The 27,960-nt window shown below is 55.2% G+C and overlaps 1 protein-coding gene across 2 annotated transcripts in view; it reads left to right on the forward strand.

The window, feature by feature from the left end:
• The window catches only part of DNAJB6 (DnaJ heat shock protein family (Hsp40) member B6), a 67,621-nt gene that overhangs the window by 27,871 nt on the left and 11,790 nt on the right, over positions 1–27,960 (forward strand). The window contains exons 6-10 of one of the 2 annotated variants that reach the window (XM_060021205.1): positions 3,303–3,434; positions 4,827–4,968; positions 5,449–5,519; positions 21,199–21,402; positions 25,502–26,740. In XM_060021205.1, coding sequence (XP_059877188.1) covers positions 3,303–3,434; positions 4,827–4,968; positions 5,449–5,519; positions 21,199–21,402; positions 25,502–25,584 — 632 coding nt within the window. In that variant the 3' untranslated portion in view covers positions 25,585–26,740. Of the gene's footprint in view, positions 1–3,302; positions 3,435–4,826; positions 4,969–5,448; positions 5,520–21,198; positions 21,403–25,501; positions 26,741–27,960 lie in introns of those variants that run through there. The other variant, XM_060021203.1, reaches the window with a different exon arrangement.

Genomic DNA, 27,960 nt, shown 5'->3' on the forward strand with positions numbered 1-27,960 from the left:
TTATTAAAACTTATAGTAAATGCAGTATTTGCCCCTTTTAACCTCAAAAATAATAATATAACACAGACTCAACGTAAGAAATTGGAAAACATAAATGAGATTAAAAGGAGGGAGGGGGAATCAACCTTTGTCTTACCACCAATTGAAAGTCCACATTTTTCAGATACTATAGTTGGGATGTGTGTGTGTGTGTATATATATATATATGTATGTTCTCTTCTGCCTTTTTCTAAAGCGTAAGCTTGATGACCATTCAAATACTTGCATTTAACATGCTCTCCATTCATTTACTCTTTTGGAAAGTTAGGTAAGTTTCAGTTTTCACTATAAATGCTTTGGACTCCTTTAGTATAGTAAGTTATTTCCATGTTTGATGAGTTGATTTCCCTGAAGTAGAATTGAATTGCTGGATTGAAGGGTCTTTAAAAATGGTATTTAGCTTGGGGGCTGAAGATCGTGAAAGCTCGTGGTCCACACTCCCCAAACCAGCAGCAGCCAGTGATGGGGGGCCTTAGGAAGGGTTTGCCTGGCCTCACGGTGGCGCCTGTTAACAGCGCGTCACTACAATCACGACATTCTTTGTAACGTGTTGTTTGGTGTCACCATGACTGTTACAAATGAGACTTTCCATTTTTAGGGTTAACTGTAGTATCTGAAATTACACGTTAAAATACGGTGACTACTTGAATTGTAGAAAGTCATATTTAGGCTGTATAATAGAAAAATATGCAAGATAAAAGATTTTAGAAATAAAAATACAAAAGTACAAGAAAATGTAATTGAAAAGCTAGCTGGCCTTCTTACAACATACTACTCAACCATCTTTTGAAGTAGCTTCTGAAGGAGGTGATTTTATAATTATGAAAGGCTTAATTTAGCTTCATGTGAACAAATTAAAACTGTTGTGCAGTGGTGGCATCACATGGACACTGGTTTAAGCTGGTCTCAAAAGCCTTGTGAACAACCTTTAAAGATTCAGTTGCTGTAAGAACCTTAAATTGTAACATAACTGATTGTTATGGCAGTAATAAAAGGAACATTGCAGAAGGACGCAAACAACGCGATTCAGTGTAAACTAAAACTTCAGAGCATGTGCAGAACAGCACATCGTTTAGGAACTCATGTATGGATAGTGAACATCTAAAGCTGGTCCTGCAGGTTCTTCTTAACGGCTACTGCTTGAAAGAGAAAAACTACTGCACTGTGAGTTTAAACTGTACTTGTTATATTACGCTTGTGTGTCTTAACGTGGGTGGTTGTAACATAAGAACGTTAATTATCTGCCATCTTGTAGCTCGGATCCATAGAGAATGTGTCACTGCAGGTGTGTAGGCCACGATAATAAGGTAAGAGGTGACTTAGTAAATAGAACGCTTGTATTTTATTTGAACAGGATGAAGTCTCTGAAGAAATTTACAGAATGTCTCCAGCTCTAGATAAAGTTTATGGTCCATTTTTCTACTTACACTTCTAAATATGGTAATAATGGGACTGTAAGCCCTGTTCACAAGGTAGCTGGTAAATGAATTTCTTAAAGTTGTGTTTGAAAACAGTGGCGTTTACTGTGGAACGTGGGAATTAAGCGCAAGACCAGCAGGCCCTGGAGCTTTCTTGTTCACAACAGAGGCCCTTGCCCAGTGCTGCGTGGGGCTCGGGCCCCCTTTGGGGCGGTGGACCTGGTCTCTGTGCACATGTTCACTCCTTCTCCCTCTAGCATTCCTTCTTTCTCGTCTCTCAACAGGCCACCAGTGACCAGGTTTTCTAAATGTTTGCTTCTTCAGGCCTGTTTTCGTGTACTTTGCATAGCTCTCTTATTTAAGAGAGGCCTTGTAGGTTTTTATTTTTTTTTTTTGCTTTTTAAAAATTTTTTATTTATTTTTGGGTCTTGGTTGCTGAGCACAGGCTTTCTGCAGCTGCGGCGAGCGGGGGCTGCTCTTGTTGCAGAGCACGGGCTCTAGGCGCGTGCGGCCATGTCGTTTTGCCACCCCTTTCCTCGCCCCCATTCTGAGTATTGCTTAAGCTGCCTTGGCCTTGCCTGGCCCTTGGTCATTCCTCAGGGTCTGTGAGCAACAGCGCACGTAACCTCTCGCACATCCTTTCAGGTCACTGCCAGTTACCCTGGGGGTGTGGCACGCTGCTCAGGTCACATTTGTCTGTAAACACGAGTGCGCCGTGAATCTCAGTTTCTACTTGGTTTTGTGCTCACTGTGTGTTTATTTTTCTGTTTACTTTTATTTCTTTCATTTCACTACTCAAATGCATTAACTTCCTGCTTTGGTCACTCTTGCCTTGTCTTAAAAATATGCCGTGCTGATTCTGTAGTTTGTGTGTCATGGGTTGCTTTTCTCTTTCCCCAATGTGCATTTCTAGCTTACTCATCCATCAGGAGTCCTTGTTTTCATTTCTTAAAGAATTCCCGTTTCCTCGAAAAAAAAAAGTATAGCGCTGATTAATTTCATAGAACCTCAGTGAATTTTTTTAAAAGCTTGTATAATTCATGTTTTCAGTAGGTGCTCACTGATTGATAATAACAACCAAAAAAAGCCCCTAAAGTGTCCAGGCTAATCTTATTTTTATTTTCAGGAGCACTTTGGTATCTCCAGTAGTAATATGATGCCTATTCACGTTAGTAATTTTCTATTAAAGTATAATGTAGTGTGTGCCAGTTAACATTTATTCAGATTTGACTTCAGCTTATCCTTCCTAAATTTTTGTTGAGATGTCAGGCTTACAGAAAAGTCAAAGGGATTCCTTAGCGCTTGGCTCAGAGTCACCGGCTGTTCAATTTTGCCTCACTCTGCTACAGCGTTCTCTTGCGTTATACGTAAATATGGTAGAAAAATCCATTTTTGTTTTTATTCCTGAATGACTTTGGAGAAGGCAACCCAGACTCCATGCAGTACGACTGCTTAGGTGTGAAATCCTAACCTTTTAAATGGCATCAGCTGGGACAGTGTCTACCAGAACTTTCAGTAAAAAGCTATGTTAAAACAGCTCTCTGTCCAAGTCTGTAGTGCAGATTGATGGCCTTGAGTTTTATGTTTATAGTGTTGTGTTTTTTTGTTTGTTTGTTGTAAATCCCTGATGTATTCTAGCTTTAGTTGCATTAAACAAGTAAGTAAAACTGCTGGTTAGATGGACTTCTGGCTGCTCTGTAGATACGCTACATTGTTGTAATTTCTTGGTAAGTTTTTTGTTCCTAATGGAACAGTGTATCATAAGGCATTAACCCTTATTGAAGCTCTCCTGTGAAAAAGCAAAATTGAATCAAGATTTCACAAAGCACTTTTGTTTGTTTTTAGAAGACCCGTTTGAGGACTTCTTTGGGAATCGAAGGGGCCCCCGCGGAAGCCGGAACCGAGGCACGGGGTCGTTTTTCTCCACTTTCGGTGGATTTCCCTCTTTTGGAGGGGGATTTTCTTCTTTTGATACAGGTACTAAACGTGTGATCAGACATCAGTGCCGTGCTCTTCTAGTTCGGGCACTTTGCAGTAGGTGTATAATGCCTTTTGGTAGAACAGCTTAGCAGATTTGCCAGTATTTTTTATGTGTACAAGGCTGTGCTTAGTAACCTACATTTTTTTCCTAATCTTCCCAAGAATGTTATACTTGAAAACCTACTTCTGATCTTAACTGTTAAAGGTGGCCAGCATTTAATGAAATTTCTGGTTAAAAGGAGTAAGGTGTTTTGAGATAAATAACTGAAATAACCCGCTTAGACAATCTCACTAAATCCTTTTTTATCTAACCTCAACAGTTAAAAAAAATGCCAGTATCTTAGGCGAGTCCAGGTTGATGGGGTCAGGAGGTGGGGCTTTAATGCGGTCTCTGTGTGACCAGAGCCAAGCTGAGTCCCCAGGTGAGGCGTGGTCACTTGTGTTCGGCTGCCGCACAGAGCTCAGCTGTTGATGTACAGGCCGTCCGCCAGCTGCAGTCATGTGCACACGGCCTGATGCAACCCTGTGTTTCACCTGAAGAATTGTAATCTTAGCTTTTCTTTGAAGCTCACCCAGTTCCTCTTAACAGAGGAGCTGCTGTGTTTCTGGTGCTCATTTTTGTGTAAACGCTCTGTGGTGAGAACTGGCTGTGCTCCTCGTACAGGCCACCCCACACAATGCACCTGCGAGGGCTCTTCTCAAATGCCGCTGGACTTGACTACACGGGGCACGTGTCGGTGCACTTCTGTCCAGCAGATCCTTTCGTTAGATGCCATGTAGTGTGCTCAGTGTGAGGGAGAGTAAAATAGAGCTGGTTAAAAAGATCACAACAGTACTTCATTTAAGAAATGTGTGTGGGACGCAGTCCTTACCTTTAAGGAGCCTCAGGAAGAGTTGTTAGGGAGTGTGCAACGTGTGCTGTGATGTGGGCCTTTTGGAGTGGGACAGGTAGGTAAGTTCTTTGAACAAGCAAGCAGTCTCGACATCGAAGTTGGCTTGCTTTGGTGTGGCTGTGGAAGTCAGTGTCCGTAGTCGATCACCATGTAATTGAGAATTAGTCCGTGAACTGCAGACCCGTGCTTTTCCAGATAATTCTTGGTGGTATTCAGCTTTTTAATAATTCAGATTTTTATTCCCTGTGGTCACAATTACAAGGGGCAAGTCAGAAGCAAGTTGGCTTTGCCCATCTGTGGCAGGAACTTCGCCCCATTCCTGTGAGATGCATGGCTCCAAGTTGCTCCCCTTAAGTAGGGTGAAGTGCAGGGAAGCCCAGCAGAGCCCTTTGGAAAGTGGGGGGTTCCTCCTGCCCTGTAGCTCTGATGGAAGTGTGTGCATTAAATCAACAGTGGACATACCAGTCTCTAATCTTTCTTTCCTGTTTTCCTACAGGATTCACTTCCTTTGGTTCACTAGGTCATGGGGGCCTCACTTCATTCTCTTCCACGGCATTTGGTGGCAGTGGGATGGGCAACTACAAATCTATATCAACTTCTACTAAAGTGGTTAATGGCAGAAAAATCACTACAAAGAGGTACAGTGATCTTCCCTAGTTCATGTTTCTAATAAGTAGGTATGGTGTTTCATTGGTGCCACATTTTCTTTGCACACCCTCCAGTGTGTGACATACGGGTTGTATGTTAAGTCTGTCTGGTACCATGAGAATCTTAATCTCCGATTTAGAGCTTTTCCTTCTGAATTTTTGCTCAGTGTTATATATTAGACATCACCCTTACTTAGAGCCATGTTCACGGGTAATAGTGTGTTGGATGGTAAAATGGAACCACATAGTGAAACCGGGACCGTTCTGACTGCTAGTGCCTGTGCCCGTGTTCAGTGTCAGATTTTAAGAAACGTCTGTCCTCAGCAGGTTGGCTTCAGCCACAAAATCAGTAACTGCACGTATATCTGTGGCAAGTCCTGTAAAAATACGCATTTATATTCACATACGTGTTTACATATTTGCTAACAAGATTGTAAAATGCCTCTCATCCCCCCCCCCCCCCCCCCGCAGGATTGTCGAGAATGGTCAAGAGAGAGTGGAAGTCGAAGAAGACGGCCAGCTGAAGTCCTTGACGATAAATGGTAAGGAGCAGCTGCTGCGCTTGGATAACAAGTAGCTCGCCGCACGTGCGCAGCAGAGCGTCCCCTCTGGCGCGCGCCACGGGAGGATTGGCAGGAACTTTTTTTTGAAGATTTCACATGAACTCGACTCTCAGTGTAACTGTACTTAATCTAAAGTATTTATACACAGCTCGTCGGAGCCCTACTTGTCATAGACTTTTGAGTTTATTGTTGGGACCACATGATAGGACCATTGTTTTTTGTCTTTAAAATTGTTGTAAATCTCTGTATGCACTTTGCTTTTTTATTAAACGTAATCCAAGGTGGCCGTGACTCTTCCGTACACTAACACCAGCACGGACCTGCTTTTCCATTGTGTTTGAAACATGAGCCAAGTAGTGTCAGCTGCTGTGAAGTTAACGTCGCCAGGGCGCATCTTCCACAGAGTAATTTCAAGTTTTTTCAGTATTTAGTAGTGAAAGATATTAATGAATTAATGGTAATACATTTCTGGTTTAATATAAATTGAGGATGTTTTCTAGTTGTGCATGAATGCTGGCAACTTAGTAAGTTTTGACAATTGTTTAAATATGTAACGTGTTAAGCTTAGGTTTAAAAAGTTAAGCTGGTGAACTGGGTCTTTGTCATTTGCTTAAAAAAAAAAAGAAAATAAATGCAAATGTGTTTGGTGCATTCTTTCCCGAGGGGGGCGAGGCCTCCTGCGCGTGTGTGTGTGACTTGTGCCTGGGCTGCCAGGGTCCTTTCATTCCTGCTGTGTCCGGTCACTAAGGCCGATGCTGGACTTCAGTTACGTGTGTTCTTTGGTGTATTTGGAGTGCGTATGAAAATTTTCCTGTCAGTGTTGAATAATGATTAGCAATTTATTGAACATTTCTTTGGTGAGGGAGGAAACGGCTGTCCAGTTTTCCATTCTTCAGAATATGTTGCAGTTTTCTAGGTTACGTTCGATGCCAGCTCGTTTAAAGATAATATGCGTAGTAAAGTCATGGAACAATACAGGTGTGGGCGCAGGTAAAGGTATTTCTTTTGGTTTTCAATCAGTATAATCTGTCATGATAACCATTGATAACTGGAATTCCAGCCAGAGGAATACTAAATAAGAGTTTGATTGTATTTATACTACCCCACTCGAGTTTGTTTTGGGACTAAGCAGTGTGAGACTGCTAGAAGAAGGTGTTAAAAAAGACATTGCGAACTTGAATGTAAGTATTGGAAGACAGCTGGACCCAGGAAGCCAAGGAAAGGGGCTTCCGTGTGCCCCGCGTCTCAGCTCACGGAGCCTGTGAGAAGGTATAGGCACACCACACGCTGGGAAGCCACACTGTAGAATCTCCTTTCACAAACTAAAACCCTAGTACCAGAAAGTCTGCTTTCGTTGTTGCTGTCAGGATAGGTGGTTTCTCTGTTACTAAGTGAGAAGCTCACAGGAACGGCTGCCAGTTCCCTGACTTGGAGATTATATTTCTCATTGGTGGGTGGAACGAACCATTCGGTAGAACAGGCTCGATGGCCCCCTCAGGACACCAGGTAAATGAAGAGAAGTCTCGTCCAGCCCACAGTTGTTGGCGTCCAGGAAGCGTTTTATTGGAACCTTGGCTTTACACGTCTGAGTGTGCTGGGATGGTCGGGTTTAGCGCAGCCCCGGCTGTGAGCAAGTCCCTCCACTTGAGGGCGCAGGTGGAAGATGAACCTCTTCTGGGGACATGTTTTGAGGGGAGCGTCACAGTCACACGTTCACCATTCCCACTTTGAAAATTGCCGTTATTCTGCACGTCTGGTGATAGGAATGTTAATTAAATAGGAAAGAGAACTTGTTGTCGGGTCTTGTTTGCCGAGTATTTGGAAGCAGGCAGGTTCGTTCCCGCAGCCTTGGGTCCAGTGTGCTGTGAAACAGCTGTGAACGGTTAGGTGAGTGCTGCTGCAGCACTGATAGTGACACCACGTAAGGAGCGGCTTGGGACAAGAGCATTTAATTCACATTACAGGTCTGGTCACTTGTTAGTCCCTGTGCTTTCCGATTAAAAAACCAAAAGTCTTCCTGTAGCCCTGAATGCCTTTGCAGCGGAGCCCACCGTCTGGGAGAGCCTGCCGCGGGGCTGTCACATCATGTGTGCGCTCGTCTCCTCCATGCTCGGGGGGTTATCGTAACAGTCGCTCAGGATGGAGGTCTTCTGTTCAGCTCCCCGGAGCACAGTCTTGAGGGGGCAGCAGTGTGCTGTGCTTTTCTCACTTATGCTTTGTTTTCTCGTTCGCTGCGGTTTGCACCTCCGTTGCTTTGATGTAGTTCATTGATGGCCAGTTGCCTCATTCCTGCCTTTTCGGTTCAGGTTCCAAAGGCTCCAGGTTTGCTTTTAGCAGCCCAGGTACTGCTTCTTTGTGATACAGATGATACCACTGGTCACACCTGCCCCGGTAGCTCATCTTTCTTCCTCTTGAGGGTCCACAAAGGGCACATTGTAGAAGTTTGCAGAGGTAGCTTTAGACTTCCCTGAAGTTACTCTTGTAACCTGTGTATCTGGCCTGCTGGAGTCTTCAGTACAGATGTGGGGAAGCTCCAGGGACATTATTTGTGGGCAGCATCTTTCCAGTCAGTTTTCACTTTGTTTATTGTCTACTACAGCCGCACCGTTCCTGCTTGATTACCCACTAGCTGTCCTCAGCCTCTTCAGGGACTGCTCTGGTTTCTCCTTTCAGCACTACATAATCACATGAAAATATTTTTATTTTTAGAGAATCCAACAGTAATTTGTAATTCATTTAATTGTCTCTGCTATTGCTTCTCAGTGGTTAGCCATCAGCAAGTTTAGTAATGGGATAATTATTACTATTTCAGGAGGCTGTCAAGCCCAGAATTGTGGAGTGAATTTGAGCACTTGATATGGTGTGGTCAAGTGGAGGTTGCCCTGTACGACCCAGTGGCCTTTTTTTTTTTTTAATGAGGTACGAGATTCTGCCTCCTTTTGAGTTATTTTCGAGGTGATTGGTACTTTCAGAGTGGGTGGTTTAATGCTGCAAGTCTAGAAACATTTGCTTAAATAATCAGATTCTTCCTCAGTCACCGTTTCTTGCGTCCTTAAAGTCAGTCTAAGGCTTCTGCCTTTAGAGCTGGTCACGGGTGACTTGTCTCAGCACCTCTGAATCTGCTGTTCCTTGCAGTTCTGTTCTAATTAGATGGAGATTTGGTACTGAGTATGACTGGTGGTTAAAATGGGGTAAGACAACTTTTGTTCTTTCTTTTTTTTGGTGACTAAATTAGTTATTTCATCTTGCTACTTGAAAAGGTCAGAGGAGGGAAGGTTACAACAGCTGTTTCTCTGTCAATCAGAAATCTAGGAATCATGGTGATCATGGATTTCCAAAGACTAGCCCTGGCTGGGACTTTGGAGAGAGTCTTGTTTACTAGCAGTGGAATTGGGCGTCAGAAGACCCGGTGCTTACCCTTTGCTTAGGTGCATCTCTGCTCCTTGCTTCGTGCGCTCTGTAAGTTGTTCTTACCAAACTACATACAAAGGCATTAACTGAGGTTTTGGACCCGGGTGAGTTCTGCACTTTGTGGAGAGCCATGACTATTTCTCCTTTTCCCTCTGGCCCCAGCATTCAGGGAACAAAGACTCCTCTTCTGCAGTCCAACCTCCATAGGAATACAGACCCCACGAGGGCAGGCTTTGCCCATTTTCTTGCTGCTTCTCCCTAGCCCGTGGTGCTGGAAGCATTCCCTAAGTATCTGTTGTATAAATCATCCCATGGCACTCATTTCCACTGTGCCCCTGGAATGCTGCCTGTGAGCCTGGGAGCACCGTGTCTCCCAGTCCGAGAGTGCCGAGTAGCCACTAGGTCTGGTTTGGGAGGACTGGGGGGTGCATCTTGGTTCATGACACTTCTTTGTTCTTTGGACCACTGAATAGTCCATGGTGGTGGAGTTTCACAGTCTAGTAACTATAGCAGCTTATTACTTGTCCTTTTCCATCCCAGTAGGATTGATTTGCTTCTTGAAAGGAACACAGAGCACAGCAGCATCGTGCTGTTCTCCCCACCCCTTCCCTCGTCCTGTCCTGGTCCCCAGAGGCATTCAAGGCGTCGGTAGGACAGCACGAGAACAGGACTTTCTTACCTGGAGCACGTCCCAGGGCTGTAGGACAGAGCTGGGCCTGCTGTAGCAGAAGCGGCGTGCATCCTTCCTCCCGTCGTCTCGTAGGGAAGAGACCACATTTCCTTAGCGTGTGATGCGGGGAGTTCCCTGCCCTTGCGGAGCTCCACTCAGCTGGACGGCAGCGCGAGCCCGCGGGCAGGGTGTGGACGTGCCTGAGAGTACTGCAGGCGGTGAAGCCGGGAGGGGGAGGTGGCCTCTTTGAGGCCTTCCTGGAAGTAGTGGTCAGACTTCGGTCCTTCCGGGGGCCGTCCCAACGTTCTGGTGGCCATCCCTCCACCCCAGGTAGGTGCAGCGGGCAGGCACAGTGTGACCACGGTCTTAAGAGACTAATACTAGGCTTGTTCCCCTAATTCTTTTTCAATAATCGAGATTTATTGGTTTTGAGGATCAGTACACAGGACATTCCAGTTTGCACACAGTTCTTCATGTGTGTACCAAAAATCTAAAAAGTCATGTAGATATTTTTCTTCTTCAAACAGTAATTCCAGCGACTTTCCAGCTTAAGTTCTGGAGGTAGCATTTCCTTAAGAGGATGTCAGGTACCAGTATCTTCAAATGTGGACCAAGCTGTTACACCCCGAGTTCCACTGTTGCACAGTTTACGGTCATACACACTGTACCTACATACATACATATGTTAGCCGACTCACTAGGGAACCTGGTTGGACGGCCACCAGCCCAGGTGTCTGAGGGCGCTGAGCTCTGACTGGGACGGCCAGCATCAGGCAGAAGCCAGCGGGGAATAGGAGTCATTTACGGTATTCAAGACGCGTGAACTGTATGAGTGGGTTTATATCCAGTTGCCGCGTGATGTGCCGTGTACTACAGCGTGTGAAGACCACCCCCAGCATCTTCGGAGTGTTAGCTGACGCCCGTTCAGAAACCACTCTTTTCTGGTTGTACCAAAACAATACCGCCAAATGATTTCCCCTCTTTGAGTCGTTTCTACTTGAAAATGGGATGATGTGGGATTTCTTCCTAATTAAAAATGTTTCTGGAGCTCCTAAAAAAATCTTGCATTTACCAAAGAGGTGATAAATACACCCCTGTGATTGCACAAGGGGGAAGATGGGGACCACCCACGGGGCGTGGCTGTGCCCCTCCCAGCGCGAGGCAGCCAGACGCCCGAGCTTCCTGGTGAGCGCCTTCATCCACTGGGCTTTACACCTCCCTCTCACTCTGGTTTGCATTTGCTTCCAGGGAAGAGTTACCCTTTCCTGCTGCCGTCTTTCCACTTTGGGGGAACATTTTCCCCTCTGCCGCCCCTCAGTCAGCGGCAGTGAGGAGGTGCCCGGAGCCTGCACCCAGCTGGGCTGCACTTGCTGCTGTCGGCCCCAAGCCGAGGCCGAGGGCTCTCACCTGACACACCGGCGTGCTGGAGGTGACGCCAGGCCTCTGGTAGCACGGGCTCCAGGACCGGGCAGGCGGGCAGGCGAGGCGGTCTCCGCGCGTGACGCCTGTGCTTCCCCGTGCCGCGAGCCGCCCGAGGGGACCGTGCGCAGTCGACCCGTGCTCGCGTGTTGGAGGAGCGTGGCGGAAGGGTCCTGTGGAGGCCCGGTGCTGGCTGCTGGCCGCCCTGCTGGGCAGGGTCTGGGTTCCAGCTGCTTCTGGAACGGCTGTGGTCCCGTGCGCCTGGCTGGGGCAGCCGCCCAGCCCGAGGTCTGTGCCTGGGGCTGTTGGGGGCTGTTGGCGCCCGTAGCACCTCTGGCCTGAGAGTCTCGTGCAGCCTGGGGAGCGTCGGCGCTCCTTTGTTCCCGTGACTGTTGAGGTGTTGGCGTGCGTGCGTGTCCTTGGAGGAGGAGTTCTGTTGAATCGGGTGCCTAGAAGAAGTTGAATAGTCAGTCGGGTGGAGAAATGTGGGCATTTAAAGCTGGAAGCCATAAATTGCTTTCCACAGAGAGTATGTGCCTACCAACGTACTTGTCAATACTGGCTGATAACAGTTGTTAAACTTCAAATTTCTGGTTAAATTTCTGGTTACTGTATGAGGTGGAGCCTCTTGGTTGTTGGCGGCATCCCTGTTTTTCTGCAGTTGTTCCCTGATTTCACAGGCCCCTGTTACATCATTGTTTTATGAGTTCTTTGCTTGCTCTGTTAAAGTGATTTTCCTTTTCAGTTGTCATGTTTTCATTTGACATACTGTGTGTTTTTTTGGGGTGGCCTTTTGTTTAATGTCCTACATGTTCCACAACTAAAAAATTTTCATTTTTAAATTGTTTTAAATTTTTTTGTGGTACTTGAGCCTCTCACTGTTGTGGCCTCTCCCGTTGCGGAGCACAGGCTCCGGACGCGCAGGCTCAGCGGCCATGGCTCACGGGCCCAGCTGCTCCGCGGCATGTGGGATCTTCCCGGACCGGGGCACGAACCCGTGTCCCCTGCATCGGCAGGCGGACTCTCAACCACTGCGCCACCAGGGAAGCCCAAAAATTTTCATATTTTTTTATGTACTTTCACTTGTATGTCTGTTTGCTGCTTTAATTTACTTGGAACGTTTGTATGTGTTAAAAACACCCAACTTTCTCCCAGATTTCTTGCCAGTGTTAATACCTACTATATCTCATTCAACACACAACTGTTCAGGACTTGTGTTCTCTTGTCCTTTGGGTCTTCTTTTCGGCCCGGGTTGCACTTTGTCATGTGGTGTCCGCTGGTGGAGTGCTTTGATGAAACAACTGCGAGTTCATGGCACATGGCCGCTTAGTCTACGTAATACGGTTTTTTAGTAAGTCTTTAACGGATGTCAGTATCGAGAAGAAGCTAGAATCACTCGAGATTTTTATGTGGATTAAACTGTGTCTTTAGGAAAATAAGATTTTGTGAATACAAGACCCTACCAAAATTAGAATGTTTATTCTTTTTGATGATTTATTTCAGTTATTGTTTATTACGACAGCCTTCGGTCATTTTTTAATTTTTGGCTGCGTTGGGTCTCCGTTGCGGTGCACGGGCTCCTCATTGCGGCGGCTTCTCTCGCTGCCAAGTACGGGCCCTAGGCGCTGGGCTTCGGTAGTTGTGGCGCGCGGGCTTAGTTGCTCTGCGGCATGTGGGATCTTCCCAGACCAGGGCTCGAACCCGTGTCCCCTGCATCGGCAGGCGGATTCCTAACCACTGAGCTACCAGGGAAGCCCCTTCGGTCATCTTGATGGAAGTCGTGCTTCAACCGCACGGTCCAGTCCCTGCAGCCTGAGGTGAGGACTGAGCAGGAAAGCCTGGTGGCTCGCGCCTCAGGGCGGGCCTGTGTCCTGCGGGTGCTCAGGGCATCAGAGCATTACTTTGTCCTTTACGGAGCGGGTGGTAGGAGTGCCCCCGACAGCACACAGCCCTCGCCCCTGCTTCCTCTCCGTAGGTCCTGATCCTTACCCTGCTGCTCTCGGGGCCTTTTTCAGCCAAGCGGGCACGTGGCCCCAGAGACGGTGGTCTCTGCCGGAGGAGTGTGGGCCTGGGGCTCTGCGAGCGCGGCCTGCTGGGTTCCTTCTCCCTCTGCTGCTTCCCCTTGTGCCGGGGGCTCGGCGGCTCCTGGGCAGAGTGACGTGCCGGGGTCGGGAGGCCGGGGGCAGAGGCTGGCTCTGCTTCTGCCTCCCTGGGTGGGTTTCCATGTCGTGATTGTTCTCGAAGCGTACAACCCCCGGGGGTGTGTGGTGGTGAGATCCGAGCTCCAGGCGCTGTTGGCCAGAGCTGTGACACCCCTACTTTCCGGGTGAGTGTGGGGCCCCATCCGCCCGAGCCCGGCCGGCCACGCCCTCCATCCCGGGGTGCTGTGATGCCTCAGGAACTCCCCATCCGAGGAGCAGGTTGCTGAACTGCCTGCCCCGCAGCTGTCTCCACAGACGTTAAACGAGTGAAGGGAGAGGCGGGCGCATGCGGGGCTGGCGGATGCCTCAGAGCAGGTCAAGGGGCTCCACCCTCTGTGACGTTACCATGAAGGACGCTCGCAGCCGTGGTGCTGGGGGGAGGCCAACCCCACCAGCCCCTGACGGGAGCTTTCGACCCTTGGTGTGGATTCTGTGCAGGACTTAAGTTCAGAGGGGCTCGGACAGGAGAGTTCCTGCTGTTGTCTCCTTGACCTTTACCCTCGGTCTGTGATCCTGCCGTGTCTGCACAGCCACACAGCCGCAGCCAGCACCACCGCCCACCTCCTGCCAGAGCCTGGGCCCCTCCTGACTGGGTCCCCCTTCGCGTGACCGCCTTCTCGGTCCGTCTGATGGTCTGTCTGACGCGTCGCCACCGTGTCGCCTGCCCGCAGTCTGGCAGCGAGAATTAAGTCGCTCCCTGCTTAGAATCGCCTGCGAGGTGCTGGCGACTTGGCTGTGCGCCCGCTCTTCCTGCGTCCTGTCCCATCCTTGACGCCTGCCCTGCCGCATCCGCGTCACATCGTGGTCTGTGCCGCCTCCCGAGGCTTCCCCGCGAGCCTCTGTGCCTGGCTTTCTTCCCCATCCTGGGAGCGGCGCCTGCTCTTCCTCGTCTCTGCCCCTGCTTTTGTCTCCGCGTCCTCCGCCTTGTTGTGTCATGGTTTTCTGTTTGCGTGTGTCCAGCACTGAGTCCCTGAGAGCGAGGCAGCGTCACGTGTGTCAGGCACTTATCAGGCCCTAAATATTTGAATCCTCTCTTGGGCCAGTGATGCATTTTTGGATGTCTGAGTCATCTACATTGGTGTCAGTGGTATGCATGATAGGAAGGAGTATGGGATTAACCCCTGCCCCGACCCCTCAGAGAAAGGAAACAGCAGCCACAGCCGCGGCCTGCTGGATTGTACGTATTTGGAAACAAGCGGCTCTGTTTTTATATGAGGAAGTTTGCTCTCATTTGCGTGTTATCAGCCAGATTCCTGCTGCGCGTTGGGACTCCATTTGGGGGAAGAAGCGGAGCACGTGGGTTGGTGGTTGTGCCCGAGGGACGGCGGCTGGAACACCCCTGCATAGTTCCTCGGTGACTTCAGGGAGCTTTGCCACAGGGGCACGGGTGGGTTGCGCTTTGTTTTGAAATTTTATCTAACTTGGTGCTACAAGGCAGGATGTTTTCTGTTTCCCAAATGAAAAGGATGCTTGAATTGTATCCCACGTAAACTTTAGTTAAATTCATGTGCGTTAATAACTAATTTCTGCAGAGGAAAAAGTTAGCAGAAATTATGCCAAAACAGTAAATTCTGTTTGGGTTGTAAGAGTGGATGTGACTTACTTATTTTTCTTCAAGTCATGTGTTTCGCCTTTATGTAGTAAATTGCTGAAACAATTAGTGAATTTTCCGTAGAAGAGGACTCTTTCAGCAGTTAACAGAAACGTATGGAAATTTTGGAAGAGGCTGTAGGAAGAAGCCCAGAATGTGGTTGGCTTTCAGCAAGCGTGATGTTGGGAGTAGGGGGATGGGATGGGAGTGGCGGTCGTCTCTTCTTGGCGTCAGCTCTTGGAAGTTTAGGTTGTACCAAGAGGCCCCACGTGGATCTTTGACGGCGGGTGTGGGTGGCCTGCGTGGGGGCCTTCTCTTCTCATGAGGGGGGCGCGTCCTCCTGTCCTTAGCAGGTGCTGGACGTCGCTGTCACCTCCTCTGACGGACTCAAAGCGTCTGCCGTGTGGCGGCATTTTGTGTCCCATGACCCTTGGTGGGCAGCGCCCTTCTTTTGGAGAAGGTTTTTGTTCAGAGAAGAGCCAACCCTGGGACGCCCACTCCACCATCCACATGGGGCCGGGGGGCGGTCTGGAGGCACGAGGGGTCCTGTGAGTGCTAAGACCACCCCTGCCCCTCCCTGAAAGTGGTTGCCGCCGATGCTGAGTTCAGCAGCTGAGCATCGCAGAGCCCGAGGCTCCTTCTTTAAAGTGGAGGAGCGCTGGCTGCAGGCGTTTTCTTGGGCGGGTGGTGGAGGCACCTGGGCTGTCGTCTGGGTGTCAGAGGGATCCTGTCTTTAGGGAAGAGTGTCTCGCTGAGGAGAGCCTCTGTGGGCCTCCCGGGCAGCGTCCACCCTCTGGGAACCTTCCTCTCCGCTTCGGGAACCACAGGCTCAGGAGCTGTTTTGGCGACGGGGCTTGGGGCAGCGGTGTCTCCTCAGGCGGCTGGACTCACAGCCCACCCTCTGAACCTGGAATGGAGCTGGGCCAGTGGCGTGAGTCCCTCCCTCCTGCCGCCTGAAATCAGGGCCCCACGTGCTTAGCCAGGGCGGCTGGGCCTCAGAGGACGGATCTCCGCATCCAGGACCCCCTTGCCCGAGGCCCGGCCTCCCTGCCACACCCTCGAGGCCCGAGGTGTCTCTGCTGCTTCAGCGGTTATGTCCCATAGCCAAGGGTGCCTTGCTGGGGGCTGGGGAGGAAGGGGGTCTGAGGGCAGAGCGTGGCACAGTCCGGCTCAGTCCTCCCCACGCCCACACCTGCAGGCGAGGGAGATCCCGGGCTCTGCTCTGCCTTCAGGGAGAGGCCTGGTTAGTCCCCTGTCACGGGTCACGTGGTCCAGCCCCCTGGGCCTCCCCGACTCAGGGGACGGACGAAGCCCTTGGAGCTGGGGCGGGTCTTGTGGGAGGACTCGGGGCGTGAGGGACGCTGTGAGAACGAGGAGCCCCAGGCGGCACGACGGGGAAGCCCTGGAACAGACTGGGACGCACTGGAGCCGTCAGAGCGGATGCGGGAGAGGCCGCCAGCAAGGCCTCTGTGGAGCCCTCACCCAGGCGTCGGCGTCTGCCTCTGGAGCTCCGGCGCTGCTTTTCCCGGGGCCTCTCACGTCCCCTTGAGACGCCTGCCGTCCGGGGGAGGGGCTCCCCCTCCACCCAGGTGCTGGGCCGGGCACTGGCGTCCCTGGCCCCGTCTGCCCTGAAGGCAGAGCCACCTCTGCCCTTGAACAGGCCCGGGGGCGTCTCCGGTGCCCGGCTTCGGGGTGCACACGACAGCCGCTGGGGGCCGTTTCCAGACCTCTGCCATCTGCGTCCTGGAGCAGCTAGGGCAGCTCCTGGGGCGAGCCGGGCTGCGGCGCGGGGAGACGCGGTAGAGGCCTGTGTCGGTTCTGAGACGTCAGCTGGGCCCGGGGACAACGGCGCTGGGTCGGGGCAGGACGGCCTCCTTCCCTGCCCTCCAGGGCTGCCCGCTCTCCTTCGCCCGCTGCACGTCTGCCGAGCCTCCTGTGCCCCTCGGCTTCTCGTCTCCTGCTCAGGAGCCGTGGGACACAGCGGGCCGCACGGGTCCGCTCACCCCCGCTGTGTGCAGTGAGGCCACGTCCCTGCAGGGCAGGCACCGTCGTGAACACGTGACGTGGCAGGAGGTGGCCGTGCTGATGGCCTTATTCAGAGCGGCAGCAGCAGCGGGCCGTCTTCTCGGACCAGGGGGTCCCGCGTCGCCCGCAGCTGGTTGCGCTTGTGGGTGTGGTGACCGCCCCTTCTGTCCGTCTGTCAGTGCCTGCTGGTATTCTGTGTGTAGTGCAGTGGGTTCAGAATGAGCGCTTGAGTGAACACGAGGGATTCCTTCCAGAAGGTGTGCAGCGGAGACGCTCAGATACGCTTCCAACAGCCACCTTCCTCCTTCTCCCCAAACCCTTTTCCCGGCACTTGAGAAGTGGAGGAGCTTTATGGGGGCCTTGTGGGGTCTGTGGCTTGACCACCCTGCTCCAGACCCAGGGCCTCTGGGGCTCGTGATGTGGGAGGGCGGGCCTGGGCCACAGAGGCGACGGTGTAGGTGACGGCGTCCACCAGGGCCGGCTCGTGCGACAGTGAGGCAGGCACCCAGCTGTGTGTCCATCGCAGCTTCTGAAGGGCTCGCCTCGGAGCCTGAGCCCGAGAGTCCGGCTCTCAGCTGTGGGCCCTGCATCCATCCCTGGACAATCCCTGGTCCAGAGACGGTGCGGCTGGGCCCTCAGGGAGGGGGCTTCACGGAGGTGAGGCCGGAAGTGGGAGGGCGCCAGTATTTGCCCGGGGCGGCTGCCGGGGGAGGGGGTCCCCAGGACCCGAGAGTGTCCTCACCTTCACCCACAGCGGGTCCCAGTCTTCGGGGAGGTCACCAGACCCTGAAGGCCTGGAGTGTGTACTGTGCTGTGCACTGGGAGTTGTTCCGGAACGCCAGGAGGAACGTCTTAGTGACCGTTTCGTCCTCTGACCAGACGGCAGACACGGAGCGTGCCCAGCGGCCCTGAGAGCTGGGGTGGCGGGGGCCTGGGGACGGGCTGGTGTGTGCAGCCGGGGCCCCGGGGTGACAGCACGGCTGAGGGGGCACGCTGGGCGGATGCGGGTCCTACGGGAGCCACCCGGCCTGTGCGCTGGCGCCGCTGAAGACCGTCAGGGAGCAGGGCAGGTGGCCGTGCCCTGCGCGGGACGCAGCCGGCGCTGTCCGTTCACCGGGCCTCCCGCGCCCGCCTGGCAGGTAAGTGTCGTCTGTGCCCACGGCCGTGCGGTCCTGCAGGTGGGGTTTCCCTGGGCGGAATGGGGCAGGGGGAGCACCACCTCTTCTGAGCGGCCGACAGGGACCCTGTGGGTTTGAACTGACCTGAGGTGAGTAACATAGCGGCGGGCCGGCCCCCGGGGTGCCCTTATCTCCTGGGATGCCCACCCCTACCACGTCTAGGCCCGTCGCAGTCACGCAGCCACTCAGAGTGAACACGCTGATGTGTGTTGTCCAGCACCTGGGATGCTCAGGCTACACCTGTGGGCAACGTGTCATCCTTAAGGTCTCATCAAAGCCACCGGGCGTGGTTGCCTGGTTGCGCCTGGAGCCGGGGAGGGGCCGGCTGCTCACCCTGGAGGCCTCCCCAGGTGGAGACACGCTGAGCCTGTGGCTGGGCTGCTGGGTGCCGAGCTCCCTGACCCCGACGCAGGGGCCGCGAGCCTGCAAGACCCTGCGGCCATGCTGGGGCTGCCCATGCTGCCCCACCTGCCGCGTCCAGTGCGGATTCTGAGATCAAGTCGCCGTGGTGGTGTTCTATTAGCCGCGGCTCCGTGGGGCCCCCTCCCCTGGGAGGGCTTCGTGGATGGGGGAGTCATACCTGTGTCTGGACCCCGCAGAGCCCCCGGGGGGTGGAATGGCCCTGAGTGCCCCCAGCCCTGGCCCTGCCCTGGGACCCTGGCTCGCACACGTTCCTCCTCCAGACAGGCGTGTTCTGGGAGCGCTCTGCTCTCGAGTAAAGCCTGCGTCCAGTCGGTGCTTGATGACCCCCCTCGGCGGGCACAGGGGCGCCCCTGCTCGAGGGACGGGGAGCAGATGTGACGGCCGCGCCCGGGGCCTGCTTCCTCAGCTCAGCGGTCCGTTTGACTCTGAGAAGCCGCCGTGACGGTGGCCATAGGTCCCCAGGGGACTGCTAGGGGTGGCATCTGGTGTGACGGTGGTCAAGGCCACGTGCGCCGACCGACAGGTGCTCTCACCGAGCGCTGGCCGCACAAGCGGCTCGCGCACGTCTCTTGGAGGGAGGGGATGTGCTGTTGGGAAAGACGATGAGCCCGGGGCACCCTGCCGAGGAGCAGTACTGGGAATGTCGGAGGCCCTGCAGAGCGAGGAGAGCCTTAAAATGCACGCCCGGGGTCACCATACTTCTTTGCGGTGTCAGAGGAGGTATCCTCTGCGGAGCGCGGGCGCTGTGAGCGCGGGGTGCGGGGGCTGGCGTGGGTGACTGGGGGTGGGGTGAGCTGATGTGGTGAGAGGGAGTGCGGTGAGCGTGGGTGTGGTGAGCTCGGGTGCGGTGAGCGTGGGTGCGGTGAGCGAGGTGTGCTGAGCGGGGGTGCTGTGAGCTCGGGTGCGAGCGTGGGTGTGGTGAGCTCGGGTGCCGTGAGCGGGTGTGCGGTGAGCGCGGGTGCGGTGAGCGGGGTGTGCTGAGCGGGGGTGCAGTGAGCTCGGATGCGGTGAGCTCGGATGCGGTGAGCTCGGATGCGGTGAGCCGGGTGCGGTGAGCTCGGGTGCGGTGTGCGGGGGAGGGGTGAGCTCGGGTGCGGTGAGCGGGGTGCTGTGAGCTCGGGTGCGAGCGTGGGTGTGGTGAGCTCGGATGCGGTGAGTTCGGGTGCGGTGAGCGGGGTGTGCTGAGTGGGGGTGCTGTGAGCTCGGGTGCGGTGAGCCGGGTGTGGTGAGCTCGGATGCGGTGGGCGGGGGTGCGGTGAGCTCGGGTGCGGTGAGCGGGGTGCGGTGAGCTCGGGTGTGGTGAGCGGGGGTGCAGTGAGCTCGGGTGTGAGCGTGGGTGTGGTGAGCTCGGATGCGGTGAGCGGCTGTGCGGTGAGTTCGGGTGCGGTGAGCGGGGTGTGCTGAGTGGGGGTGCTGTGAGCTCCGGTGCGAGCGTGGGTGTGGTGAGCTCGGATGCCGTGAGCGGGTGTGTGGTGAGTTCGGGTGCGGTGAGCTCGGGTGCGGTGAGCGGGGTGTGCTGAGCGGGGGTGCAGTGAGCTCGGGTGCGGTGAGCGGGGGTGCAGTGAGCTCGGATGCGGTGAGCGGGGTGCTGTGAGCTCAGGTGCGGTGTGCGGGGGAGGGGTGAGCTCGGGTGTGGTGAGCGGGGTGTGGTGAGCTCGGGTGTGGTGAGAGCGGGTCGGGGCCAGTACTTGAGCTCAGGTGTCTGGTGGAGAGGGAGGGGAGGCCCCACGCCTGTACCCAGAACTGAACTTGGCACTCAGGGTCGTGTAAATGGTGCGGAAATGATTGTAATCGCGCACCCCCATGAGAGAGCAGGTCTTCGTTACAGTGAGCATCTCTGCAGGCCTGTCGTCCTCCGCGTTGGCGGGGTTTGGGGGGCGGGGGGGGCCCGGCAGCGATGGAGGGAGGGTCTGCCTGGGGAAGAGCTCGAGTGGGCGAGCACCTCGGGTCACACTGGCTGTCACCTGCTTGGGGCTCAGCGGTGTGCGCCCTGGACGCCGTCGTTTGGGTGACGGGCCTACCCACCCTCCAGGGAGCAGGGTTGTTGAGGCACAGGAAGGCTACCGTCTGGTGTCACTGCTGCCATCAGACGGGTTGTGTCCTGCCTGCATTGTTACCAGGTTTCTGACAGCCTTTCCCTTAAGCCCTGCCAACCCGCCGTGTGACTGCTGGTCAGAAACCCCCCAGAGAATGAAATTTGAAGTTATTCGGTAACTATTATCATTCGTTTTAAATTTTATTGCTAGTTTCCACCTAATGTGCAAAACTTCTGTTTTTGGAAAGACCGAGAGAAACACGATGTGGAGAGCAATGAGCAATGTTCTTGGCTGTGTGTCTGGTGAAGGGGACCGTGCGTGCGGGTCCCCGGCCCAGAGCTCGCAGCCGCCCTGTGGCACGAGCGGGCGGGAAGCAGGGTGGCCGCAGGGCTGTGCAGGTCCTGGCATCACAGCTGCCTGAGAGAGAGACCAATGGCTGGCCCGGAGCCCACTCCTCCGGGGTGACACCCTTGTGCCGATTCTGAGGGTGAAATTTGTCATGGGGGCCCCGTCCTCCTCCCTCCTGAAGGTCGAGTGTGCTTTCAGGATTCGCTGCCGACCCCCTGGGGGCCGGGTGGGGAGCTGCCGCTGTCACGGGGTTTCCACGCCCCTTTGGTTTCCTCTGTTCTCTCTGGGAAGATCCGGTTGAGGCACCAGGACCTCCCGCTGTGCGGCTCATGCCCGTCTCCGTCCTGTGCTTTCAGGTGTGGCCGACGAGGACGCCTTCGCAGAGGAGTGCCGGCGACGAGGCCAGCACGCGCTGCCCGGCCAGCCCGCCAGCACCAGTGCCCGCCCTCTGAAGTCCCAGCGGCCGGCCTCTGTGCCCAAACACGCGCCCCACCCCCCGGGTGAGGGCGAGGACCACCGGGCCGGCAGCAGCTGGGAGCCCCCGGCCGCGTTCCCCGCAGGTGTGCACGGGGTGTCCGCCGCGGAGCCTCCCCGCGGGGCTGCCTCCCGGCCTTCCCGGGGCCCCCGAGGACCGAGATGGCACCTGTGTTGCGTCCTGGCCTGACGGACGGGCAGGCGGGTGGGGGGAGGCCGCGTGGAGCCCACATTAAAGCGGGGTGCCGGTCTTCCACCACGGCATGCAGTGTGTTGTTGTGGGCAGCAGCTGAGCCGCTTTGTGTAACTTCCAACTTCATACTGGGAGTCTGATCCCGCAGAGCGGCCCGCCCAGCCTCTCCTGGGGGCCCTGCGGCTGCAGCCATGCCTCCCTGCCTTGCTGTTGAGTTACAGGCAGAACCTGACACCCGCCCCCAGGGGTCCTGTGGTCAGGAGGATGGGTGCTGACCCACCCTTACCCCAGGGGAGGTTTCCCACCTCTGGATGCAGTGAGGCTTCGTGACCCCCTTTCTCCAGACCCTGCTCTGCCCTCTTCCAGCTTCTTGACCTGTAATTTCTTAGCCCAGATGGGTCTTTGAAGTGTGTTCCCTGTAGAAAGTTCTGGATTACTTCTGACGGCATGGCTGTGCATGCAGGCTGACCCCGGCTGAGTCTGAAGGCCGATGTAAATCTAGTTTGAATTACTCGTCAGTTTGAAGCGTTTGTGCCCGTCTTGGCTCTCAGCACTGGAAGTCGCCAGGTTGACCACCGCAGGTTACGTGGAGGAAGAGGTGGATCCTTCCTTGGTCCCTCGTTTCAGGGTGACATCTCTGTGTACGTCGTGAGGTTAGTTCTGTGAACCTAGGACAAGAAAGCATCGTCTGCACAGGGAACTGGAAGGATGAGGTCTATCCCTTTCTTCTCCCAGAACTTTCTGTTGGGAGCTCTGTCCCTTCAGTCCCCTTCTGGCCCTTTTCATGTGGAGCAGGGTGTGTGTGTGTGTCTTGAGGAGGACAGGGGAGTTGTCCCATCCACCCACTGGAAGGCGGGTGTCCTGGGTTCTGAGCCAGGGTGCAGAGCCCCGCGGGACTGCGCGGACCTGGCCACCGGCTGCCAGGGAGCAGTGCCACCCGAGGCAGATGGGCCATTTGGGAACGTTAGCCTCTTCCTGGGTAACTGAAAGAAAAATAGAGGTGACTGCGAGGGCCGTGTGGATTCAGAGAAACTTGTTCTGCCTCGAATGGGCGTGTGGCTGTTCTCCCCAGATTTATCTTCACCTCCTGGTCCTGGCCGCTCGTTGGCTGGACTTGGCGAGGGGCAGGGTTGTAGATGCAGTTTCCCTGAACAAATACGATTTGAACAGGGACTTCACGGGCTGTCCCTTTGGTTGGAAGGTCACCATAAACCTGGGTGTCTAAACTGGGCGCGAACATCCCAGTTCCCAGGAGTGAGGCGCGTGGGCTCAGGCCTGCCCGGAGGAGCCTTGCTGAGACACCTAGCTGGCTTCCTGAGCGGGAAGTGGACCTGGGGTCACAGTGAGGCCCGTGCTGCCTCTCAGCGCCAGAGACCAGGGCTGTGGACGGAAGGAGAGTAGCCACTGCTGGGGAATCAGCAGAAAAGAATTCTTCTCTGTGAAGTCTTGTGCTCTGTCAGTTTTTACCATCAGGCCCCTCCCAGGTGTCGTCTCCAGGTGGGGAAACTGTTGACTTACGAACCCCGCACATGCTCACACGAGGGCGAGCAGTGGTCTTGTGCGTTTGCCGAGCGCTTCCTGCCCGTGTTGCACAGCGATGGCGGGCGGCTGGGGCTCGCGGCAGGGGCTGGGCGCTGCGGAGCGCACCTCTTTTCTGTGTGTGGTTTGTCTCCTCCTTTCACATCAAGCTACGAGGCCTTCAAAAGAGTGTCAGAGTGCATCACCAAAGAATTAAAGATACGCTTTTTACATGACTGGAGTGAGCTCGTTTGACTTCTTATCGAGAGACGATAGAGCTGCTCCGGAGGAAGACTCCAAAACTGGGACAGTGGAAAGGCTGCTGGGGTAACAGGGCAAAGCTAGGTGCCCGGTGGGTCAGGGCCTCCAGGGAGCAGAGTGATGGGCCCCCGTCCTGCCCCGCCACGCCTGCCCCTCCAGCGGGCGCTCTCCGCGTGGGCTGGAGGCTCCCGCGGCCACTGCCTGCCAGGCTTTCACATTGCGGGCAGCTTTCTTAGCAGCGTGTGGTGAAGGGCTTGGTTCCCTACACAGTGTCCGGTGCCCCCAGTTGGTCCTTCAGCCATGTGAGCAATCGCCGGGCTAGGTGCCCCCGGGGCTGGCGGGGTGGGCAGTGGCCTGGCGGGTTCTGAGGATTTTAGGCTAAAAACGAGCTCTCGCTTGTGACGCGCTCAGGCCGCAGAACGTGGGCTTCGTTGCTCCTGGGAGCATCTCCCGTGTTGACAGTGCGGCCCGTGTGGTTCAGGGTCCGGGTGCGGCTGGGGGAGCCTTGGCCCGTCTGCGGGGGGAGTTCTGTGTTCAGCCCGACGGCGCCTTCTTGCCGGCATTCACTGTGTTGTTAACCTGCTGCGAGACGGGGTGACCGCCCCGGCTTTATTTCAGAGGACGCATCGCACGCCTCTCGGAGCCCGTAAATTAGACGGCGAGATGTGGATAAAGGGTTAGTGTTTTTCATTTATGGATTCCACACACGCTGGAGGTCTGTCGAGAATGTGCAACTGTGAAAAAGGAAAAATTATTCAAAGTGAAAAAGAAATTCACGAATGAAAGGATAACATTGATCCTTTAACTTCCCAGCTCTGCCCGGTGTGTGCCCGTGGGCCCCTTCTGGCTTAGGAGGTTCATGAGTGGAGACGGGGCCGGGGCCTGAGTATGAGGCAGGAGAGGGTCCCGGCGCCCCCGTGGCCCCCTCGGTCGGTCGTCGTGGTCGAGTGTGAAAGGGACAGCTGAGAGGAGCGACTTCTGGCCGGAGCAGCCTGGTCACAGGGACGGGGCTGCCGTGTGCTCGCGGTGGGTTAGCAGGTGTCTCTTTTCCTTCCTTTTGGCTTATTGTGCAGGTAGCTGAGTCAGGCAGGAGGACGCTGGGCGTGAGGACCTCCAGGGCCCCTGCCACGACCCCCGTGTCAGGGCCACTTCCGTACAGCACGTGACCCGGATGGCTGTGCTGCTGGGAGAGCAGGCAGGACACAGGCCGCAGAGCCCTGGGGGCCGCGCCAGCCTCCACCCTCTGCGAGCGGATTCCCAGAGCGTTTGAGTCGGTGATGAGGCCGGGAGGCCCCGGCAGCCTCGTTCTGTTGGAGGCATATGTGTGTCCTCAGCTTCCCCGCCGCCCCACAGCGGGCATCGTGATCAGGTCCCGGTCGGCTGTCGGCGCCCACCTAACTGACCCCGGGCCCGGGCCACCCAGGGGTGGTGCTGTGTGGACACATGCGTGTTGTGAACAGACTGGGTCTGGGTTCCGTCTGGAGAGAGACCGTGTTCTAAAATGGCACCTGCCTCAATTTAAAATCTCGAGGATGCTTTCATGTGCTCTTCTCAGCAGGCTTAGGGGCCCACGTGCATGAGGTCGCAGGCCTGCCGTGACCCTGGCCTGGTTCTAGGCTGACGGTTCAGAACGATCCTTTGTTACCAAATTCAGCATCCCGCTCCGCCCACATCTGTGTGGACTAGCGCAGCGCGAGGTCCTGAGCTGCGTTTGCAGAAATAACCTGGAGCTCGTCTGGCTCTTTGGACAAAATCTCAGGAGGGTGAGCAGGTCACACCCGCCTCTTTCTCCCCTGGCTTCGGGCAAGCACACAGCACAGGGGAAAAGGTTGGTGTGGGGCATTGGTTGAGCCCCGGACCCTGTAACAGCTGGGCTTCTCCCTGCAGAGGGGGCCCCGGGGAGGCCCATCCCCCGAGGCGGAGCCTGCCCTGCCTTGTCTCCAGGTGACCTGGGGCTGGGTCGTGGGGACAGATGACGGGCGGGCCCGCGGGGCTGGGATGCTGGTTGGATCGTGTTAGAGCTTTACATCCGCCAAGTTTGAAGTCCGTCCATGTTTTTGTTGAGCCTTAGATACGGAGCAGGTAGGAGTGAGGACACATAACTTTATCGCGAGGTTGGTTGGTTTTAACCGGGGGGATATCTAGAGACACGTTTGCCACTTGGTGGGGCCGCAGCTGCTCCTCTGCAGTGTTTCACACGCCTGTTTCCTTAGGATTCAAAGAAGGTGGCAAGAGGAAGAAGCAGAAGCAGAGAGAGGAGTTGAAGAAGAAGAAGTCGACCAAGGGCCGCCCGTAGACGGGCCGCAGTGGAGCAGCGGGCGGCCAGCCGAGGGGCTGCACACACGCGCTAGGTGCCGTACCTGCTTCTCCACCGCCCCGAGACCACACCTGCTCGGCGCTGGGGACGCTGGGGGCACACCGGTCAGGGCCCGGGGGGCGGGAGCATGGAGCCGCCGCACCGTCCCTGCTTCTCCAGCTCTGCGGCCGAGGCCACCCCTGCTTGCCTGGTGCGCACCTGCGGGGATGCTTGCAGCTTTGGCCGTGTGGCGCTCCCGACGGCGCGTGCATGCTCGCGACACGGCCTTCGCTCCTCCGCTGAGTGTATGAACCTAGACTCAAGCACAGGGCGACGTAGAGGTGACTCCTGACCCCGGGTGACCTTCTCTTCAGTTTCGGGGGAGCCAGACCTTCACTGTGACCTGGCCGCTCGAGGTGTGGAGCCCCCTCACGGTTATGGTTTGACTTCTAATCTTCTCGAATAGCCCGTCTTTCCTTGGATCCGTAGTTGTGTTGGCAGGGACACAGGAGTCTACAAAGTTCTGTTCAGTAGTAGCACCTCTGGCTTTTAGGTTAGACTCAGGCTGGGGGGAAGCAGACGAGCCCCTCCCACATGCAGCTCGTGAGGTACTGAGCACGGGCGCTGAGCCGGGTACGGGCTCCAGCACCGGCTCCTTCAGAAGAATCGCTTCCCTTGGGCCGGGGTCTCCCAGCTTCCCGCAGCGACTCCTCCGCAGGATCGAGGCCCCCAGCCCCCTCCCCGCCTGCCGTCAGGGCCCCTCCTCTCACTCGCGCACCCGCCCGAGTCCCCTTTCCCTTTGCCCCCGGGCACCGAGGGCATCGTGAAAAGCTTGGATGGGGTTCTCAAACGCCAGCAGCTTTCACCCAGCAGTGTTGGGAGCCCGGGCACTGGGGGCATAGCTTTCATGGCCGAGCCGCGGGCTTGGGCGCCGGGAGCGAGTGTGGCGCGTGAGATTCTCGGGTGACTGTGCAGTTTGCTCCGTGTGCCTGCTTGTGGTGGAAGGTGGTGCGGACTCTGGTGTTGGATGCTTAGTGTGGACAATGTAACCATGAAAGCGTAACGGATTTTAAGTGCTACCCACGTAAATAAACTGTAAGCGTTATTGACTGACACTTGCCATCGTTTATAAACATCAGTTATTAGTAATTAAAAAGAAAAGCAGTTCTTCTCTGTCATTTCAGTTATGAGAGATCAAGTGATATTCTGGGGGCAAAAGTCGATTCTGAGATGCATTACCGTAGGGTGGAAATGTTGTTTTAAAGATGACGGTGCCACTGAATGTACGATGTATGAAACCAGCGGCCTTGCTGACACCATGGGAAGCACGGAGATGAGCCGGGCATTCCTCCAGACTCTGTCTTGGGCGAGGACAGTGTTCGCGTCCCGGGGCCGTGAAAGGAGGCTCCCTCCTAGACCTCGGAGCCTCTCCGAGTGGCGACCACCACGCACGACGCCCTGACATGGTTCAGCTGCTCTCAGCCCAGCTTCCCTGCTGTGGGGACCCAGGGGGAGGGCTGGCCCGACGCGAGGAAGGTTTCAGGTCCTCAAGGCCGGTCCCCCAGGATAGGACAGACACAGTGTCCGTGCCATGGGGCGGAGCCCCGGCGGTCATCAAGCTGCTGGGGACCGTCTTCACACAACCCTGCCCTGCAGGCTGCTCCTGAGTGAAGAGGGGAGGCCCCTGGAGGGGAGGCCCACAGGTGGGTCCCGCTTCGGAGGAGAGGGGAGAGGGGGCAGAGCCACACCAGCCCAGGGGTGGGCACGGAGCTTGTGGGGCCGGGCCACCTCTTCCCCCGTGCTAGGAGGGTTAAGGGCTGCAAAGCTCACGGAAGAAACGATCAATTGGAAATGCATACACTTTCATAGGACATGGCGTGTCCCGTCCCCAATCTGATGTGGGGCAGCATTGAACCAGGAAAATGCTGTGGAAACATTCACAGGGAAACTCTTTCAAACTCCCGTTTGAGCCTTCAAAAAGTGGGGCGTATGACATCAATAATCACGCCTGATTCTTTTTTCTTTCACTTTTGCCAAAATGAGGTTTTATTTTGAAGGTCGTTTGACAGTAGGGAGACCCAGGATTCACCCGGCTCGGAATCCAGGTCACGTCTCTGCTCACGCCGGTGGTGCTGGTCACCCCTGGTTGCTTCCGCGGAGCTTCTGCACCAGGAACTGCCCCTCCCCCGGCGCCGGCCCCTCCCTCCTTCACCATCTGAGTCTAACACCCAGAGGCCATCCTTTCGGGTCGTTTGCTCTGCAGTTGCCCACCTGGAGGACCCCTCCGGGCACACCCCTGTCTGCCGCGCCCTCTGGTCCTCACAGGTGTCCTGGGAGCCTGAGGATGGCCTGGGGCCCGAGTGGACGAGGACCGCT

The sequence above is a fragment of the Delphinus delphis genome, chromosome 9, assembly GCF_949987515.2.
Source record: "Delphinus delphis chromosome 9, mDelDel1.2, whole genome shotgun sequence".
NCBI classification, from domain to species: Eukaryota; Metazoa; Chordata; class Mammalia; order Artiodactyla; family Delphinidae; genus Delphinus; species Delphinus delphis.